Source organism: Echeneis naucrates, chromosome 16 (genome assembly GCF_900963305.1).
Source record: "Echeneis naucrates chromosome 16, fEcheNa1.1, whole genome shotgun sequence".
NCBI classification, from domain to species: Eukaryota; Metazoa; Chordata; class Actinopteri; order Carangiformes; family Echeneidae; genus Echeneis; species Echeneis naucrates.
In genome coordinates, this window is record NC_042526.1 from 11,629,643 (window position 1) to 11,651,289 (window position 21,647).

A 21,647-nucleotide genomic window follows, 5' to 3' on the forward strand; every position below is an offset into this window, starting at 1 on the left:
CTGTAGAAATTTCCTGCATTTCTATGTCAGATTTTTGATTTAAGATGACTGAACATATTGCTATTTCTGAAATTCTAGAATAACTATATATTGATTCATCATAAAACAATGAACAGATGAATCAACAAAACATAATAGTTTAGTTACTGCCCTGTAATCAACTAATTAGCAGAGAACTGAGATCAAATTCAAAGCAGAGGGCATTTCTATTAAGAAAAGTGGGTGTTCACAAGCAAAGGATAAACAAATACTACTTAGTTTGACTGAGTTTATTGTGCAAGACCAGACAAGCATACAGATTCATGGCAATAAAAAGTGGGTCTGCATGCTGCTAGTCAGAGAGCAAAGCATTTTAGTATGTACATTCAAGTTTCAGATGCAAATTTAAGAAACTGATAACACAGACAGACAGGAGTACCACTAATTCTCTGACACAGTGAATTAAAACACTGGGAATTCATTACACAAGCAAAGTTAGCAGTGAGTTTCATAAATTCTATCTTACAAAAATACTAAAATCTGATTTTAGAGAGCATTTACACAGTTCACTTTCAGGTGGCACAGACACCAGAAGTTTTTTTCTTTTCCAGCATTGGACATAAATGTTGGAAATGGACAGATCAATAGCAGAAGTACTACTTGGGTCATGAATGCTAAAGCAGCAGTGATGACGTTCCAATGGGAAGCGTTGTTTGACACTGACAGCAAGACACATCAAGAGAGGCTGATCCTAGAGCTGCAAATGAAGCAATTACTGCCTCAGCATACAAGCAAGATGTAAGTCAGTCCAAATCATTTCAAAGACTTTAGCCGATGAAATTTATTTGTTAGACACCTAAGAGTCACACTTTATAACTAAGACTGGATGTCTGTTCCATTTATATTCATCTGACATTATACCCATCCCTATCCCCCACGTAAATGAGCAAAAAGGCATACACATTATCCCACTAATTTTTTCTATTTCTGTGAGAAAGCAATTAAAAAAATAGTTTTAATTTCTAAAATAGTAACTGAAATACACCATAATGGCTGCTGTAAAAAGAAAATTCTCACTCTACAAAAATATGTGCATATAATACCTGCAATTGTCCGCTGTTTGTCATAGATGTGTATAACTTGAGTTGCTCCAGTACATAAAAACAATGCTGAACAGTCTGTGGTATTGTTATTTGACACTTCCTAGAAAAGTGATTATCAGTTTGGATACTGCAAGTGAGCAATACTGTGACAGTAACTGGGAAGGTTATCCACTGAAAAGATCAATACAAAATTAAATTTAGAACAGGACAATAAACTGTTACATAATAAAAAATGGCATCACAGGTTTGCCTTGTTTTTTTGGATTTAAGCCTTAAAGTGTATAATCTAAGTGGGATTTTCTTTTCTTTTTTTTTTCTTTTTTTTTTTAAAGGCGGCTATGTTGATTTGAGTGTTTTTCTTTTCCAAAACAGCCTTTACTTGCCAACTTTGAAATGGACTGATGGTGTTTTAATCTGCACGTGATCCCAAACAGCCCAGCACTGAGGGGGAGAGTGACACTTTAAATTATTTGTTGGTATACTACTGCCATTTACTGACTCCTGTGAAGGACAAATTAGTCATAGCTGCCTCAGGTGTCATGTGTGCCCAAACAGAAAGGGATGGCCACTATACTGTAGCTGTGAGACCCCAGTATGGAGAGCTGTAATGCATAGGCATTACTTAGATACAGAAGGGTCCCATGGCTGTCGTTTAAATAAAAAGGTTTTAAAATACTCTGATATTACCGAAGTAAGATGACCGACATCTGTGTTTTGTGCACAAATGCTGCCCTTTAACATAGACGAACATGAAGAGAAAAATCCTGCACTCCAATATTAATATGGACTTCTTGTTTTTGAGCCTGTGTAAGTATTTGCTCTTTTACAGAGTACTAAGGCAGACATAAATGACTCATAGTTGGACGGCTAGGCTCAGAGAGTGAGCATGGAGACAGAGTTTCACTGTCACGTAGCCCCATCAGCTCCACTGCTACACGTCTGTCCAGTGTTTGTTGTTGAGGGCATGGGTTCCTGGTCTGTTTCCTTGACACAGATGACGGCATCACCGCTCACATTGATGAGACACTGAGCCTAGAGGAGTGGATAGCATTAAAACACAAGGACAAAAACCAATGACACTGGTATACAGTGAAAAACACACACACACACCCCCCCCCCCCCCCCCCCCCAAAAAAAATACATAAATAAATAAATCACTAAGATGCAGTTCAAACCTTATTTTCATGGTCTAGCTTTAACTGAAAATAAACTTTTGAGGTTACTTTTGTATCATTTTCTGGTAAAATTGCTTTAACTACCTGTTTTTTTATTACCAGTATTTGTTTTGTTCCTCTTTGTTCATCGAACTTCCTAAGAATGTTATTGCTTTTTTGTCTTTTATTGCGTGAATATCTCCTGTTTTAATGTATCTATTGCTATATTTTTAATATCAGCTCTTGAAACCCCTTTGATATGCATTTCATGTAATGAAAGATGCTACTTACATCAAGTGTAAGTATTTTGAATAACTGTTGGGTCTCACAATTATTCAGAGCATAGTTAACTGTGCTTTTAAGCATGACTGTGGATGAACTCTTACATGGTTTGTGTGTGCGTGTTTCTGATTGTAAGACTGCATGAGAGTACCTGGTTCTTGTTTGGATTTTCCATTAACACACACTCTTTCATGCTGTAGGACACTACTGCATTACCACCCAGGGCAGCTACATGAGCTCGAACCATCGCAAACACCTCTGCTATGAATGAATGCAGGAAGCCACTAACACCACCTTCCTGCAGAGGACAAACACACATTTCAGGTAGACATGTCTACATTTACCAAAACTTGACACTGGGGTAAAAAAAAAGAAAATAACTGACTTTCTACAGTTACTTTGCTCATACCTCTCGTAATGATGTTGTCTCTCTGATGAAAAACATGTTGATTATCCCTAGATATTTAATAATGCGTGTCCCAGGAAGGAAGGAGAGTGGTGTCATCTTCACCACAGTCACTGAACTGCCCCCAAATGAGCGGTTGGAGCGCAGTGATCGTGAACGTCCCTCAGGCAGTGGACTGGAGCGGTCCAAAGAAGAGACTGCAGATACATGGAGAGCAGGTATAGGTCCAGAAGAGAAGAGAAGAGGAGGGCGAGGGAAAGTAAAGACAAAAGAAAATGGAGATACCACAAAATGCTCAAAAACTGTGGAGAAATTAAAAAGCAGATATGAACCGTGAAGCAGAAAGAAATGTGGAAGTGGAATGTGGATGAAAAATGTTAGCATTTGCACAGCAGGAGTACCACATGGTGTGTGTGCACTTATATTTATGTCAGTTGTGTGCATTGAATGCATGTGAGTTTACATGCAGTGGTGTGGATGCAAGATGCAAAGACAATCATTTGGAACGCACATGCTGCCATGCGTGTCATGCAGTTGAGGCAAACAGACAAGACAGACAGTGTCTGCAGACAGACAGACAGACCTGGGCATAGCTGGGTAAGTTAATGTGTTTGAATAAAGTATTTGCGGTACAGTGAAACACATAAGCGAATATTTTAATCTGAGTGCATTTGTGAAAGAGGCTTGAAAAATGGAGACAGACAGACAGCTATGAGCTCAGCTGGGCACATGTATATGAGCCAGAGTGTGAAAGATTCTCCGTCGTCTTATTGCAGTTTTACCTCACATGCCTTACATCCATCAAACCAGGAACCTTCGGAGCCATACATTAGACTGTAGATCACTTACTGTGCACAGGACTGAAAATTATACCTGTTCTATCAGAAAAGCATTATCCCTCACCCCACCATGATCTGAAGTTCATTGTTTGTGTTCAAGCTTGTAGGATTCAGACATTACATGCTACAACAATTTGACAACTTTCAAATCATGTTGCGTGTTCTCTGGTAAAGCAGATTCAGTGATACAAATGCAGAGCAATCAAAGGAGTTTCTGAAGTTACTGTCATAATATCTAGACAAGTGCATATGGGAAAAGTCTTGCACACAAAGTGCAAAAAAGAAATAAAAGGAAAAAAAAGTCACTTTCCTGTACTTTACTGTTGCCAAGGCTACAGGCATTTCAAAGCCAAGCTGCTGATTGTGGATGCCTCTGAGGGGCGAGGCTTCAACTTTCACACCCTAGCTAAAAAGCTGGTGCTTTATATATGATGCTCCGCCCCCGGGCGGCATGCATGGAGGGGTGTGTGCATGTATGCAAGCTTGTGTGTGTGAGTGTGGGTGCGTGGGTTTGCTTGTGAAACTGTGTTCTGTATTTGTGGGTATGATCACCAGAGTGTGCTAGAGACTGTGTCCTCCTACTTGTCTTAACTGATCCTCGTCTTATGGTGTGAGCTTTCAGCCTAAGCAGCTCTAGCCAGGTGCTGCATCTGTCTGCAAAGGAACCGTAATCAACGGAGGCAGCTGGAGAAAACACACACACACACATACACGCACGCACGCACAGACACACACACACCACAGCCAAACACACAAAATGCAACAACAATAACGACAACAAGAGAGAGAGAAACAAACAAAACACACACACACACAAAAAAAAAAAAAAAAAAACCACGACAGAAAGAATGAACAAAACAACAGAAAGAACAGAAAAGAACAAAAGTGGATGAGGTTTGGGAGTGGCGCAGGATAACTCTGAGACAAAAGGATGAAAGTCAAAAACAAGGCTGTGTAGTAGTTTTGGTAGCAGGGAGGTTGTGGATGAGAAGGGGGCTTACCTCTGGGTGAGACGTTAGTACTCTCTGGGACACCTGTCACAGACAGACACACACACACACAGACAGACAGACAGACAAATGTCAAAATCTACCTTTGCACTTGACAGGAACCAAGGACAAGTCAGAGTCAAATATGACCTTGACACGAGGCAAATAAAGGAAGAGTTAATTTAACCACCATCCCAAATCTAAATGTTTTGCATATAATCTGCCTTTATTCATTTCTTGGTGTAGTGGACACTGTATCAAATGCTGTCGAAGCTCGAAATCTCATCTAGAAAACAATACTGTCATCTAAGTTCACAGCAGAATTGAACATACTGGGCTACGCCACATCACTGTTCATTTACCTGCTGAACGAACCATAACCAGCTGATTTTGGCAGAGTTTTGCATTTGGGGTGAGTAAAGAGACTGTACCTGAAGTGTTAGTGGAAAAGATGGGCAATGCTTGTTAGTGAAGCAGGGCAGAGGACGGGGCCAGGAAGCAATTTAAAAGTTGTTAATGGCTACCTGATATTTTGGATGATGGCTGGTTGTTGCTGGATGATGAATCTGCACACAACTCCAAGGGAAACTGCAGCTGCTCTTCAGTTTCATTGCAGCCTGTAATGATAGATTTACAGTCACCTATGTATTTCACCTTAAAGCACAGAATACAAAATAAGAAAAGGCCCTTAATGGATTACACTGTTTAGAGGACCATGACATTTAAAAGGATAGTTTTGTTTTTCTTATTTAACTATTACTGAGACCAATCCTTTATATGCTTATGGATGCAGTTCCGATGACATATTTCTTTTAAGTATTTCTTCAACAAAGTCATGAACACTGGCATAACCCATTAAGCCTGGATGCTGGGTATAGTGTCCTTCTCTGTATCTGAGCAGAGTGGGACCAGAATAAAAAATAAAAAGTGTCACCACACAAGCAAAAAACCTTTGGTGGTAGGTTTATCTGCTGATTTCTCCTGAGAATGGTCCTTGTCAAATGTCATAGCAACAGCTGTCACTGCAACCTGGGAGTCAAACAGAAGGGTAAGGAACTAAAGTTGCTCTAATCTTGTAGTAATCTTTCAAATGAGTGGTGGTCTGAGATTTCTCACTTGTATGAGTTCTTCCTCTGGCACTGCTACAGTGAAGTTGAGATGACAAAGACAGCAGGGGATCATAGAGCGCAACTTGAAGTAAAAACTCTGAAACAAACATGATAAATTGAAGATTGTAGCCACAGTATATACAATAAGGCTCTTGTACCCATTACAAAGAATCAGTATGGCAACACAAATATTAGGTATAATTACTTATTGATCAATAAGGGAGCCATACCTTTAGCAGATTTTCACATAGGTCAGTGAAGATTTTGTTCAAGCCTTGGTTCGTTAGATTGGCATGAATCAACCTAAAGACCCTCACTGATGTAAACATCTGTAAGACAGTAACAAAAGCAAACTAAACTAACCACTTTCCTAAATTTGTGCACAGTTGTCTGAATATTATTATGTAAATTAGCGTTGATAGAAGGGTAGTGTCGGCTAGGAACCGCCCACCCCCCCAAAAAAAATTAAAATAAAATAAAAAAAAGAATGTGCAATATAGCAGAATGTAGAAGCATGAATATGGTGACTGCTTCTAGAGAAGCAATAGTAAGGCATGACCTGCACTCCTGAAGTCCAGTTGTAAATCCCAGGCATGAGCTCAGTGTTGCAGCTGTAGAAACCTGAAGACATGAAACAGGTTCAATGAAGCAGAAGCATATTGACATTAATTGTTGTAGCCACAAAACAATCAAGAGATAAAAGGCTAAGCGTGTGTGGTGATATTCTTTGACCACTCCGGAGCAAGGAATTGGCACAAACCTGTGGGAGGAGAGTTGTCAGTGAGGAGGGAGTGGATGTCCTCCACAGCATCAGTGTCATCAATCTATGGAGATGAGAGCAAACAGTTACACTTAAATATTAACAAAAGATGTACATAAATATATAATAAATTGTCATTGACACACACCTCCAGGACAAAGGCATCCTTTTTGCCATGGGAAAGGTCCAGTTCTGACAGTTCATCTGAGCTCTCAGAATGAGAGCGTAAAAGTCTGGATCGTTGCCTCGGTTCAGGGATTGGCGAACCCACCAGTTCCTCTGTCAGTTCCTACGAGAAAAGGGACACAAGGCCTCAGTAGACTGGATGTCAAGGTGAATACTAGACAACAACTGCAGTCTCTGTGTCTCACACCTGTCCCAGAATATACAGCTAGTGGAAGCACTATGTTAGTAAAGCACCACATGCTCACACTCGCTCAGTTACCCAGTCAGCTGTACCATTACACAGGCATGGTTTTGTTAACTTGAGTATGAATCTAGAAAAATAAGGAGTGCTGCAAACACATACGTAGACACACACACACACACACACTGAATAAAAATACACAGGTGAGAGAGTGAATGGGCAGGACAAATAAATACAATTACAATGATATAATGATTCTACAATGGTTTGCCCTTGAGAGGAAACTCTGGGGTGGATAACACATCATCCTACTCCCAAACGTCCCCATTTAAGAGCTGTTACACAGTTATGGTAAAGGTGGTGTAGTTTTGCGATTAACAGAGTGAAGTTCTGGTCATGCTTTGCTGTGTCTCACAGCAAAAAAACTGTCGTGCTCAGTACCATGTTTATGCCGCCGAACACCTCAGGGTCCAGGGCAAATAATTTCTTTAGTGACCAGAGAGAGACAAGAGGGGTAAGTTTATCATGATTCAAAAATTACAGAGATAATGTGTGATTACATGATTTTAACACTGGAACAGAGAGAATTATATCCAAAATCATGGAAAAGGGTTGCATTGGATAAATTTGGTCAATGAATCTTTGCAGATTTTCTTAATTTCTTAAAATCAATTAAAATCCTCATAGCACTCCATTTTAGGCATTTTAGCAATCTAAAATGCCTAAATTGGGCTTCAGTGATGAAATCACAGTAAATGACAACCCTGAACACTGTAGTGTTGAGATGAGTGTTCAACATACTGAGTTTGAATGAAAAAGCAGCATAATGGGGAAGGACTGGCAGACTCAATCCCAAAACGTGTTCACAATGCGCGTCATGAGACTCACCGGAGGATTGATTTGATAGAGCTCTTTGTTTTTGGCTATGGTGTCATTGATCCTTTTCTGGATGGTGAGGATGTGATGCTCATTGTTCAGGTCTCCAGGAGTCTTCCCTGCAATCTGGATACCTCCCGGTGCCGGCAGTGCTGTTAGGTACACTCCTGTGGCAGACTGGCACCGACATACACAGGAACACACACACATTTTCTAATAACCTTACTGTAAAAACTCATGTATGCCTGGTTGAGCTGTTAAAAAAATTAAATTAATGTACATACAGCCAAACCCAGGAGCATGTTCTCGCCAACACTGATCTGTATATGTAGGCCAAACAGAGCATTCATGCTTCGCAGCTTCAGTTTATTCATTAGCTGAGTGTGGAGCTCGTACTCCATGAAAGGCAACAGGTTGGAGATGGCTGTCGCATTCACTTCCCCCTGGGCTTTCTTCTTCAGACGACAAAGTCTAGGTGACAAAAAGTGGAGTTAACTCACTGACCAATTTCTTGCATATAATTCTCCATTTTTTAAAAGTGTGTTGGTCAGTTTACAGATTTAGAAGTGGTTGAAGAAATATTTGAGACCACTGATTTGTATGCCATTTTACCTGGCCTGGATAAGGCAGCCCTTCCCTGTAACAGCTGCTTCTGGTGGCATGTCGATTGTTGTGAATAGCACATCAGGAACCTTGAAAAACATTTGACAGTTTTAACAGTTCAGTCATCACTCATTCATTCATTCATTAATTCATGCGTAATAATATAACTTGTATTCATAATCTCAATTTAAGCAAAGAAATACATTAGACACCTTTTGACGTCTGCAGTGGTAACAGTATGTCAGTTGGGCAGGAAAGGGCATGTTCAGCTCGTCATACGGGATGTGACAGAATCCACAACTGGGAGGAGATTGCTCCTCAAACCTGGCAAGCAATGTTCCCCATCTGGTATTAGGCTTCATAACCTGACTAAGTACTAGTGCTTAAAGTGAAGTGTGAAGTGAATGCTAGTGGTGGTACTAGCATTCACTTCACACATACAACCATTTATGTCACATCATATCTAAGAGATACAGACAAAAATAACCTGTGATCGGTGCTTCCAGTGTCTAGGCAGCCTTCACGCATGTATCGAGGATTCAGGATGGCTGCTGTGCCTGATGCTGACAGGATACACACCTCCTCACTTTGTTGATAGGAGATTGAGTGATCAACACAGAAAAAAAGGGAAAAGAATAAGGACAGTATCTGAAACCTTGTGTGATAAAGACACAAACAAAAGTGGTTGTAGAAATGTGGGTAAAATGGATAGGTTGGTTGTATTTTAATATATATGCATTTAGTGCTACATACCAAATGCTCGTACTCTCGCTGTACCCCACAACAGCATGACACCCAAGAGCTTTGGCATGAGATTTAATCTCCTGGCGAATCTCCTCCCACCAAGCGTCACGCGTCTCTGGCTCATCTGCAAAAAACAAAATTCTGAATCGAAGGGTTTTAAATTTTTTTTTCTAAACTGGCTGAAAAACCTACCAAAACCTCACACAATACTTAAGTCTGCATTTACATTAAAATTAACCAAATGTTAAAAAAACTGCTTTGACTTACCAGAAAATAAAGAGACATCAAACAGTACACTTTTTTGATGATTAATGGGTTAAATGCTGTACCAAAGCAAGCCAAAACCAATTATCATTCTATCAAACAAAGTGACAATTAGAATGATTTACGAGAGTTTGGGTATGATGATGAAGGCAAAGTCAATGGTTTGGTTTATTGTGTGTGACATTCTTTATCTTGTGCACATTATCTTAATTTTTACAGTTTTTCTCTTCTGTCCCCTTTCAGTCAGTCATAGTAACAGAAAGGACACAGGAGAGAAACACAGCCAACACAATGACGGAGTACGTTTGACTGCAGTGGTGTACAGGGAGTATCTTGCTCGCTGATGATTATTATAGTAATAATTATAGTAATTGTGCTTAAAGCGTAAAAAATTTTACCCAACCTGATGACAAAGGTTTTGAATTCAAAAGTATTGCGCCTTCATCATACAATGGCTAAACCATGGGTGTGTTTCAATAGTCTCATGAGGCTTTGTTCCAATACCACCTCTGTTTTGTTGTTTTTTTTTTTCCATTATTCAGGAAAGCCTTATTTTTACCAGTTATTGAGATTAATATCACTCATTTGGTAGGTCTGGATCGCTGACCACATGAATGAAGCTGCATTAGAGTATTGAGCTGCACCCAATGACTCCCTGGGAGGGCCACATGCTGATGGAGTCCGAAACAGAGAGCAAGAGAGAGACACACAGCTGCTATGTGAGACAGGGGAAAAGAATGAATGAAGGGGACAAGAATGGGAAACCAAACTGAAGAAATAAAGATTCATGACTGATGATCAGGCATCAGGCCCACTCAGTGGGTTTCTTTAAGTCAAAGGCATCACGTCACACAGGCACAGGCTCACAAACGTGCACGCTCATGACCATGTGCACGCTCATGGGCAGAGAAGGGCCATATTCATTCGCCAGATTCCAGCAAACCTAGACTACTTCTTAAGTTAGAAAATACTGATTATACCTTTCATGCTTCCTTTTCCCCCAAAGCTCACCTCTTTTCCTTCCATCCCCACTGCCACCCATCCAATCAGCCTGACTTCCATCCATCCATCCATCCATCCATCCTCCCTCTCGCTCTCTCTTTCTCTCTCCCCTTTCAATATGAATACGGCCCATTGAGTTAGGGATGCACATGCCCAGTCAGTGGCTCTTTGTCACAGAGTAAACCTCCTAAACCTCCTCTGGTCTAGATAGGTTTGACCACGATGCCGATTCAGTAAGCATAGAAACAGCGCTGGGGAACAACGTTTGAAAAGAGCCGAATTCTTCTGTGCAGTAGGATGAGCTGGGTGGGGGGTAGCCAGGCCAGGCTGGATGGGGTGGGGTGGGGACACAGCGCATGCTCAATTTAGCTCAGCACACACTCACACAGATTAGAGAGGAGAATGGCAGCTCACTGAATCTTCAGTTTTCAGCAATACACTATGAGGTGTGAATTTAAATTTGTTAGTGGCTATTTGGGCTAGTCTATATAGAATAGAAGCGAATAGAAGAGATTAGCTTTACACAATCATCTTTTTTTTTTGTTAAATGTCAGTGCTTTTAAAGATGAAAGGTGTTTAACTTCACTGAGCTGCCATCACTTCTGTGGGTGAGAGCAGTAAAAGGGGGGAAATACCTGCAGTGACACTATTCCAGTCTAGCAGTTTGTATGAGCGCGTGTTACCCAAGGCTGGGCCAGAACACACCGTTAGTACAGAAAAGAGAGGAAAAGAAAAGAAGAGACAGTCTAACAAACAAGCACAGCACAACAGCAGCGCTCCACAATCACTACACAAAAACAGACACCACTTCACAGTCACTAGGCAAAGACACTAAATTCAGGCCTACTAAAACAATTTTATAAGAAGACTGACCAGGACAAGAGAAGAAGAGAGATGAGAAAAGGCTACAGACCTAGCCAAAATCTTAAAAGGATTTAAGGAATGGAACTATCAAATATAATATTAAAAACGTAGCATGCAGTATCAGCCTATCCTTAGTATACTCAAAAAATGTACCCTGTGGAGTTTATATGTAAACAGATTATGTTTATATTTAGCCTTTCTTGCCAATATGCACTTTCATGTATTGTTAAGATGACAAATCTTCACAGTGAAAAATTTGCAAATACTATTTACAGTATCAATATCAATTGTTACATGCTACCAATAAGCGTCAATCAATAATTGTCAAATTGCAGAGCCTGTACTGCATCACCTATTTGCTTGATTACATGTGTATCCTCAAGAACAGTGGAAACAACTTGTAAAAATAGGGCTCTATAGTGGAAAGGCTCAAAAACTCCACAGTGCACCATTGATTTTGATCTTTGATTAGCATCATCTAAGCATAGCAACAGCGAACAGGGTTCTCTTCAGAACGGTTTCCATGTCCAAAGGCAAACTATGGTGTTCTCACTAGTTCAGACAGGGATACTGTGTGTATAATCATGGCATGTTAAACTCTGTGTTTTGAAGATCATTTTTGAGCGATTCAGATTGGTTTCTCTGTACACCTTTGAAAAGAACCCTGCTTATCCTAACCCAGCCAACATTCATCATCACGACTCCTCTTTTCCTAAATTCTCAGACATCCTTGATTCAGATTAGTCAAACACAATCAAACCAAGCAAAGGGCAAAATCATTGCTAAGACTGCTCAGTGGACTTGAATATCTTCATTATTCTGATACCTGCCTAGTGGGCAAACACTTGATTGTCATCATTTTGAATCTTATTTTGTAAGTCTAGTTCATAGAAAAAAACATTGGGATTTCAACACAGATTAGAAGCCTATAAAGTGTCAAAGCTGAGGCACATAAAACACCACAGGACCTCATTGTAATGCCACCTGCAGCCAACAGCGTCACACAACAGAAGCAGCAGGCAACGGACTGGAGCCATGCATAACAACTGCACCTCATCTCTGGGGGGGGGGTATCACCAAAGCACACAACAACACAATGACAAGAGAAGACACACTCACCCTCACTCACACACACAGCCATCAAATGACCAGCACAGAATTATATAAAGCCAGTCAATCAAACCACAAGGTGAAAGTTGCCCCCATCCATAGAATTGTTTGAGGCGGATGATGATCCTAACTTTGTTTCTATCAAAATACTACAAAACTGCAGCCTAATAAGTGTGACCAGGAACAGCTTTCACCTGCTTCAGGACTCGTACATAACTTCAGTCTTTCAACATACTTTCTCTATTCAAACAGACTGGCACTAGCACCATACACAGGAAAACCGCTCAACACAAGAGGATCATGGGCAGCGTTACCTAACATCCACTTGCAACAAGACCAGACACTCACACAATATCATAGGTCTATGGAGGAGCTAGCTCATATCGTTCCACAGCACAATGGACGAGCTACATGAGGACATTGTGCATTTGTATACACTGAACTCACCAGGGTTGTGTATACGGTCCAGTAGTTTGACAGAACGAGCACTGACGACTCCACCGACATGGACCAGAAAACCAGGAGGGAAGGATGTCAAAGTGAAGAAGGGAAACTCCTGCCGAGAGAAAACAGCTTTGGTCACTAAGAGTAGAGGAAAACACACTCTCAACATGTCCTGTGTATTTTTGGTAGAAATATTCAATTGCTCTACTGATTAGAACTTTTTCAAATATTCCATCGTAACACTTCAAAATGTACTGGTTTGGCTAGCTTTGAGCATTCCTTGTTTAAAAATGAAATTTCTTGATAAAAACATACGAGACCTAGAATTAGCAATTTAAATAGTTTTTATCATTTTCATTCAATTTATATATATTTTTTATATTTCAAAAGTAATTTAATTTGAGCTGAAAAAAACCCAACAAATTTTAATTGTGCTTATGAAGAAGAATATACATCTCAAAAAATATATGAAATTGGACAACAAACGCTGGATATTACCTTAGCATTTTGCAAAATTGAAAAGTAACTACACCTGTACTTCCAAAGTCTCACACATTTCACACTTTATCTTAACCGTTGGTTATTTTCTTGATAACGGCGTTGAGAAATATGCCAGCATGCAGCAAGGACCACGTGTGATGATATCACCCCATGCAAAGTTTACCCTCAAAGCCTCCCCTCCTACTCCACTGTAGCCTTCAGAGCATTTCAAATAGATCTGGAAGTGATTGAGAAAATGTGGGAGGTTTTATTTCCCCCCATTACTGATATAGTGATTAAGTCAATCCTTTCAAATCTATATAAATGCCTTTCTTAGGTTTGGATTTGAAAGTGAAGGGCATCCAGACACTTATACAGACACACAATGTCTGGAATCTGGAATCTGTCTTACATGCTTCTCTCAGACGGGACTCCAATAAGTCATGTAATATAAATCCATGCATTTTTAGCATTTTGGTATTTATTTTATCTTGTAGTGATGACCACTCTAGTGTAAACCAGAGGGGTGTTGTGATACCCAGTCATGCAGATATACGAGATGAATTTCTTTTGTGGGCAGAAATCAGGTGGTACTACCATTAATTACTTTCTTGTCCAATACTCTAGGAAGGTAGCTAGAGCCACTGATTTAACTGACAGCTCCTCCCACTCAGAGCAAGGAGGCAAGAATGAGGTGATGAGGTGAGTGTGTTCATTCATATTGCCAACACAGGAAACCAAAATGACACTCAGGAAAAGAAGTCATAAAGGAGGGAGGTGTTCAAAATGAGTCTCCAGAAGGCACACACACACATACAGTCCAACCCCCTTCAAACCTGAAGGGAACACAACTCTTAGCCCCCAGCCTTCTACCCAAAATGTCTGTGAATCTTTTAAAGAGCAAAGCGGGTGCCAAGCAAACACAAAGACACCAAGAGATGTCATATTGCTCAACCCGGCCTGCCTCTTGCAGATCTACAAACAGCAGAGAAGGGAGAGATTAGGAGTTGATTCAGACTGGGTGGTGGCCATCAGCTGCTCAGGGTGTTAGGGTAAAGGTGGAGAGAAAGAGAGAGTCACACTTATCGGACATACCCTGGCGTTTAACAATAACCCAGAGGAGGATGTTCCCTGAGTAGCACAAGTGGTCAAGAGGACAAAGAAAGGGAACATTACTTGCTCTTACACAGATCCACTCCCTATTTAACACGCAAAAACTATTCAGTGTACAATAGCAACCTTTAAGAAAGGGAAAAAAAAAAAGATACAAGCACTCTGTATGCAGAAAACACAAAATTAATGTCAAAGCATCAGCTGTCTAGTACAGTATTTATGAGTAAAGCTATGTTTTACTAGTTTCACTTGTCTTCAATTTCAGCAATGCAGCTGTTCCACCAAGCCCCAGCATGTGAAATTCAGTGGCATAATGTCTACATTTACATTGAGCCAGTACATACATTTATGAGCATATGTGAGCGTAACACCATACCCTCTGTTCCAGAGCTGTCTGCGTCTGTTGTCTGAGAAGGGTCTTGAGAGGGCCTGCCTCTTTCCCAGCACTGCCACCACTGCCCATTCCTGATCACAGAGACAGTATGGCTTTAGTTTTGTCACTTTAAAAACTCAAGACAGTGTCAGTGGATAGATACATGTCAATTTTAATGTTATTATGACAAAGCAAGTGAAAGCAATTGCTGGAACTTCACAGAACACCTTCAATTGAGATGAGTGAATAATCCTGTGCCATCTTCATCCTAAAACTAGCATACTCTTAACCTTTTTTTTTTTTCTTATTCAGACATAAATGCTGGACCTGGAGAAGGGACTGAGTTTAGCTATAAACACAACAAACCACATGCCTAGGTGATCAGATTTCATTCCCCACAAAAGACTCTGGACAGTTATACCATGCATGTTGTGCTAATATTTCTGATAGCCCCGTCAATTCAATATAGGTGTGACAAATCGCCTGAAAACGCAATTGAACTCACTCCACAAAAGGGGTGCCAATCTGACACTGCTATAAGGTTCTGTTACTTGGTGACACACAGCAGTCCTACTATACCGGAGGCTGCCAGCAGCAGGTCCTCACTGAAGGACACACTCTTTCTCAGCAAGGCAGAATCTGAGTGGATGGACGAGGGAGGGGGTGGGGTGGTGGCTCTGGGGACAGTGCCATGACCACAGGCCACTGGGCCAGAACCAGGAAGGGACAGATTGTCTGTGGAGAGGGTGAGGGAGCTGGGGCAGAGGAACATCCCAGGCCTGCATCTCTGTGGCTGGGGCTCTTCTATCCAGCAGAGAAACATATTGAGCGTGCACAGAGAAAAACAGATATATTGAGAATGAACAGGCAGAGGAATGAGAAGAGTGGGCAGAAGCACCAAAAAGGAGGGGTTAAAGATGTGATAAGGGAAAAGTGGACTGAGGTGTCACAAAGAGATGCTTCAAGCCAATGTTGTATTGGTATCACCCTTACTTAGTGGATCTGGTGCAAGCTGTGACATGGGTGTTTTAAATTTGCACTGAGTTGAGACTGAATCCATAGTTACTATCACCTTTGGCTTCGGTATTAGTAGCAGGGAGAGTAAAAACTAAATCAGTGCATTTCTGACATAAAGTATGCAGGTGGGTAAGAAAGAGAAGAAAGAAGCACAGAGAGGAAAAAATAAAAACAGGAGAAATAGATTATTACAACAAAGAAAAAAGGGGGAAAAGAAAATTAAAGGTGTGGAAAAAGGGGAAATGAATGATCCCCTCTTGGGTTGGGGGTGGGGGTGGGGCTGGGGCTTTTGGCAAGACGGTTTTTCAGGCTCTGTGCAATTATGCTGAACTGGGTTAAAATGTGCTCAAGTTACCTTCTGGGTAGACTTTGACTAAACTTACCTTGTTCGCAATGATTAACCATAATCGCTGCTAATGAAGAAGTGACCTTGGATCAACAACAGCCCCTCATGAGACACAGTGCTTCCATTTAAGACCACAACGACAGGGGAGCAAAACTACTACAGAGATTTGGTGTATCTTCAGATTATTACAGCCATTTTTGATACAAACTAAAGCTGTCTCATGGCTTTTTTTCTTTTTTTTTAAATATATATATAAATACTGTGAAATAGGAAGCTACACCAGACCACTGAGGACAAGGGTAAATAATGGGAAACAGAAAAATAAACATTTACAATACTTTTTACAATAAATAAATGCAAAACTTAAGCATGAAAGAATTATATAAAAAAAAAAAAAAAAAAAAAAAATCATAACACCACCAGAGTAGCACCACATTAGGTGTAGAAGAAGGGAGGGATGACAATGGGTAGGTTGGGGCGGGCCAACTGTTCTTACCCGTCTTGGGCGTCAAACTGAGGTCTGTGTCTGATGATGAGGACTGGCGGCTGCATGGCTTGGAGGGAGAGAAGGGGGGAGGAGAGGAGGAGGAGGTGGGAAGGGCTCTGAAAGGGGTAGGCGGGCCGGAGAACGAGGGCAGGTCCTCACCAAATACCGGCCTGCCAGGAGAACATGAGACAGACACACACACATACACACGCGCGCACACACACACAAACACACACCCACATCAGTCACCACCTCACCCTCTGAGCATTTGTGTGCATATATGGGAGTGGGTCAGTGTTGACTTGAATGTGTCATTTCTTTCCTCTGAGTGAGGCGTGTGTGTGTGTGTGTGTGTGTGTGAGAGGTGCTACAAATGGCTGGGAACAAAAAAAACGAAAGCATGGAAAGCAAAGTAAAAATCAGACAAACACAAAGAGACACACACATTGAACTAAAAAGAAGCAAACATGGCAAAACACAAAAGGTCACATTCATCAGAAGATGATGAGCTGAAGCATGTGTCCCAGTAGAGTGTAGCAGAGGTCAGACGACTGTAGGAAGATCACAGGCCATTCCTCAAGGCTAAAGCCACGCCTCTAACAACTTTTGATGCAAACACCCGATAAAAGTGAGAATGATGCTGCTAGGACGCAACTGATACCCAACCCCCTGTTCTTGAAAAACAAAACTGAGCCTGGTCTGAGCCTTGTATAAGGACCGGGTTCTGCCTCCTGTCTTTCTCCTAAAGCCTCTGTCGATACCATGTGCCACGTTTTATTCATGCGACAGGCCCAGAATGCTATTCAGACTCCAGGGGCTATATATTCACTTTTCTCAGTCGATATAAACATCACCACCTACTTCTCCTTGTATGCCAAACTTCCTCTCTTTTTCCTATATCTATTTCCTTTCCTGGCTCATCGTACCAGTAAAGATGAGTGTGGGAACAGAGACAGAGAAGTTCTGGGACAGTCTCTGGGAGCTGCAGGTCGAATGCACTGGGCTGTTGTGGGTGGAGCGGCATCCATGGGCAAGGGGAGACCTGGGCCAATCAGCACGCAGAGAGAGGAAAACGGAGGACAGTTTTTGGACACAAGCAGTGAAAAACATCCCGATCCGAATGTAGCCAGAGAGCCAAGAGAGGAAGAGAGAGACGGACACAACAACCAACACGACAACATTGCAGTTGAATGAAAAAGGAGACAAAAAAGGAAAAGAGGGGAAAAAAAGAGTCTGTTTTTGTACCCTCTTTTTGTTCGTTATTTCATTTAAAGCCATGAGAAAGCAGCAGGACGTTCATGCATAACTTTCAGCTAAATAGCTTAGTCTCATACAAACATATACAGCAGGGATGCAAACACAATACTAAAACCACTGATATAAAATTTAAAGAGAACATTTTTGATAATGGGTTAAACACCCAAGCAAAAAATGTCCACTGCATTTCAGCTGGTTTTCTGAATTTTATGTTATTGTAAAATGTTTGAAATTTGGGTTTGGATCTTTTCTCAGACCTAACAAGTGATCTGAAGCCTTTTGTGCGTAGAGAGCTTGTGATATACATATTATTTTCTGATATTTGTTAGGCCAGGTAAAGTCCTACTGATGTTAGAAAGCTCTTAAGCAAGGGAGACCTGTCAGAGACTAGAGAATAGAAAGTTATATATATACACAAAGTCATTAAGTGAGGGGAAAGTCTATTGAAAGGGAGATGTGCAATTGTACGAAACAATCGAAAATGAATAAACAGTTAAACAACAAATGAACTTGAACCCTGCAGTTACAATACCAAGTAATCACCACCATAATCACAGTTCAGAAGGGGAGACAACAGGAAACGGAAGATGCAGTGACATGCACTGAGCCAACATCTTTTTTAAGTCTTATCACTGATCATATAATTTTCTGATACTACTGACCCAGCCCTTCACAAACTAGCTTTCTCGTTACATTTTCATTACTGAATCAAAGTCATCACCATTTGGTGTTTGCATCCCTGATGGTCCCAATTCCACAAACAAATATATAGTATAAATGTAAATACTTGGCACACATGCACTCACTTGTAGTTAAGCTTAGAGTAACTTGATGCAATCACACACTAACCACAAAATATCTACGGGGAGGAGGACAGCAAAACAAAGTGAAGGAACACACTGTTAGAGGTTGGGGATAACGTGTACTAGATACTCACTAAAAGACGCAGCACTAGAGCATGCAGAGGCAGAGCAGATAGCCATGCAAAAGTGGTCTAAAAGAGCAGACAAGGGAGGAGGGGGATTGAGGATGGCTGTGTATGTACCGTACATGTGTGTGTCTCAGGCTGTCGTGTGCTGTTAGTTTCATGATGCAATATATGAGACACAAGAGACACACAAACAACATAGGGAAATCAAAAGATACTGAGACACACACAGGAGAAACTGTGAGACTATACACAGACTAACACACAGTCCATTTTGTTCACACGCTCTTCCTTTCAACTTGCACATAAAGAGGCTAGGTCCATGCTTGTGTTGTTGGTTCATACTCACTCCTTTCCATCCTTAGATGGGGAATTGCAGGCATTGGAAGCAGGGGCTGTGTTAGGGTGCACATGCGTGTTGGTGCTGGGGGCACTTCCAGAGGTGAGTTTGTCCAGTGTGCAGGCGGTACCTATAGCCCGGACCACCAGACCCGACTCTCCCTCAAGGTCGAAGCACTGTAAGTACCCCACCACAGCATTCCCACCCATCTCCAGTACCTTAAGCCCTATCTTTCTTTGTAGCTCTCCTAAAAAAGGGAATGACAGCCACATTACCAAGAGTAGAAGATTGTCTTCCACCACAGCAACATGAAAAGATCAGTGAATATTCCTACCAGACATAAGAGAAATGAGCCTCTGACGAGCCTCATTGGAGGCCCGAGGAGTTCTAATGCGGTCAATCCACTGGTACTCTGGATCTTCATTCACCACAAGTTCCTCCACAAACCCATGCACCATTGCTGCCCGGTAGCACCGAGGAATGGATGTGGCTATCATTCACAATTAGACAGAGTGAAAGGATTTTGAAATTGAAAAATATTTAGATCCAGAGGACTGAAAGAGGGTAAGAAGTCCTTTTATGAAGTGCTTTATAAGCATCTACTCTACATATTGTTAATGTAAATTTTACTAAACAAATTGTTCATCGTGATGTGTCATAAGATTGTAAATAACAGAAGTAAAGTCAGACGTACTGCAAAAGAACTTAACCCCGCAGGATGACTGTCGAAAGCGATTCAAGTCATTGAAGAGCTCCACTTTGATGAGGACATTGATCTCCCCTCGAATGCCTGACAGTGAATAGTAAACAGAAACATAGTTTAGCGGAAAAAAAAAAAAAATTAACTGTTGTGATTGTCTTGATCAGACTGGTTGCCTTTCATACCATGGATGGTATCATAGATGGGAAACCAGCCAGAGATGACAGAGGCTGCCTCACTGCACAGCAGTGGGTCGATGTCAATGTAAACTTTCCCTATGGCATCATTAGCACTGTACGTGTCATGGTCCAACACTGTGATCTGCAAAGGTTCATCCTGCAAGTCCTCATCATCAACCTAGAACGCCAAGGAAGTAGAGGAAAATACAATTGAAGCCATATATTAGAAATGCAGTTCATCAACTTTGTGTGATGCATTTAAATATCACCATCCCTGCCTGCCACTGAGAGGCATAAAGAGATTTTACCTCAAATTTGAACCACTCAGAGTTCCACTGTGGATTTAGGGATTTGGGGTAGACATCTGTTTTGAAGGTTGTGTTTCCAAACTTTACCTAAATTAAACATAAAGCACACGTTCACATCATTCAAATGCGCCATCATAGAGAAAACCTTGATGCACCTGCCACACTGAAAACAAATACAGAGCAGCATGCTGTTACTAAATGCAAACCCTTTCAATGAATAAAACACACCTTGCTGTGCAACTTCACTAACCTCGACAAAAGCATCAGTGAGGTCACTGGCTCGGTCCATCACAGGCAAGTGGCGCCCTGCCACAATTTTGGCCTTCAGTTTCCCAGGCATGACTCAAATCCAGGTGGTTCTGAGATAGAATAATACAAACTCAGCATGTGTGCGATGTAAAAAAACAAACAAACAATAAAACTGGCACCTACTCTCCTGTCACTAACAACAGTAAAGACCGAGTAGTGAGCCTGATCACACACTGACATATGTTGGCGACAGAATGGAGAGCCCCTTCCCCAGGCTAAAGAGCTAGCTTCTCTCAGCTAACCTAACATCCGTGGCTCCTATCTGACCTCTAGGTGGTTTACAGAGTCGGTTTGAAGCTATTCGTTGAGTCGCATTTCGCCAGCACGGCTGCAACTGTCAGTTAGCAAGATTATGTTTAGCAAAGCGAGGCTAGCAGGAAAAGCCACTTTAGGTTAACTGCATTGCAGGCACAATCTGCTCAGCTCTACCTGATCGGCCATGTTTTTACTACCATAATGTAAAGCGGCCGCCTATGTGACACCAACATTGTGTTGCTGTAGCCGGTGCAGATTGTGTCGTCCTTACCGGCGCTACAGTTTCACCGCACAGCAGGCTCGTCTTACTCGAACATTTTTGTTGACAGCCCACCGCCCGCCTGACCTCCGTGTCTCTCCCATAACACGAGACCTTAGTTTCCCCTTCACCAGCACTTTGCGTCCCCTCTCACTCAGAAATATTCACCAGCCGACACCGGTGACAAATGTACGCTGTTGGAGCCGTGGAGCCGACGTTTGGACCGACTTACTCACTCCGTTCACACGCTGCTGCGTGTGTGTTAGCGTGTAAAACCGACCATTAGCTCGTAAACGGCGCAGCTCGCGGTGAATGAGTTTGGTGGGTGAGCGTGCGCCGCTTTCATGAGCCCTTCGTAAACCTGCGCTCTCACATGAAACGTTGCACTGCCAAGGGAGAAA

General features: G+C 41.6%; 1 protein-coding gene across 1 annotated transcript; it reads right to left on the reverse strand.

The window, feature by feature from the left end:
- Positions 1-1,332: 1,332 nt before the first annotated feature.
- Positions 1,333-21,592, reverse strand: c2cd5 (C2 calcium dependent domain containing 5). Its single transcript, XM_029522485.1, has 29 exons — positions 21,259-21,592; positions 20,674-20,782; positions 20,424-20,510; positions 20,122-20,293; positions 19,931-20,026; positions 19,571-19,726; positions 19,331-19,483; positions 19,246-19,291; positions 16,721-16,881; positions 14,865-14,953; positions 12,899-13,007; positions 9,221-9,335; positions 8,955-9,053; positions 8,680-8,791; positions 8,477-8,556; positions 8,149-8,335; positions 7,877-8,041; positions 6,770-6,910; positions 6,622-6,685; positions 6,421-6,482; positions 6,092-6,190; positions 5,869-5,958; positions 5,703-5,781; positions 5,277-5,369; positions 4,765-4,797; positions 4,346-4,447; positions 2,928-3,121; positions 2,670-2,816; positions 1,333-2,114 (listed from the first exon to the last, which is right to left on the reverse strand). Exons 2-29 carry the CDS (start codon positions 20,761-20,763, stop codon positions 1,989-1,991), a joined length of 3,147 nt encoding a protein of 1,048 aa, XP_029378345.1. The 5' UTR covers positions 20,764-20,782; positions 21,259-21,592; the 3' UTR covers positions 1,333-1,988.
- Positions 21,593-21,647: the final 55 nt, after the last annotated feature.

What these genes read in the sequence shown, in the direction of transcription:
- c2cd5 (XM_029522485.1), bottom strand. Translation starts at nt 20,763, where the DNA reads ATGCCTGGGAAACTGAAGGCCAAAATTGTGGCAGGGCGCCACTTGCCT. An exon ending in CATCTATGATACCATCCATG is followed by an intron (nt 20,027 to 20,121) that starts GTATGAAAGGCA and finishes ATTCACTGTCAG; the next exon opens with GCATTCGAGGGGAGATCAAT. An exon ending in AGGATGCCTTTGTCCTGGAG is followed by an intron (nt 6,686 to 6,769) that starts GTGTGTGTCAAT and finishes TCATCTCCATAG; the next exon opens with ATTGATGACACTGATGCTGT.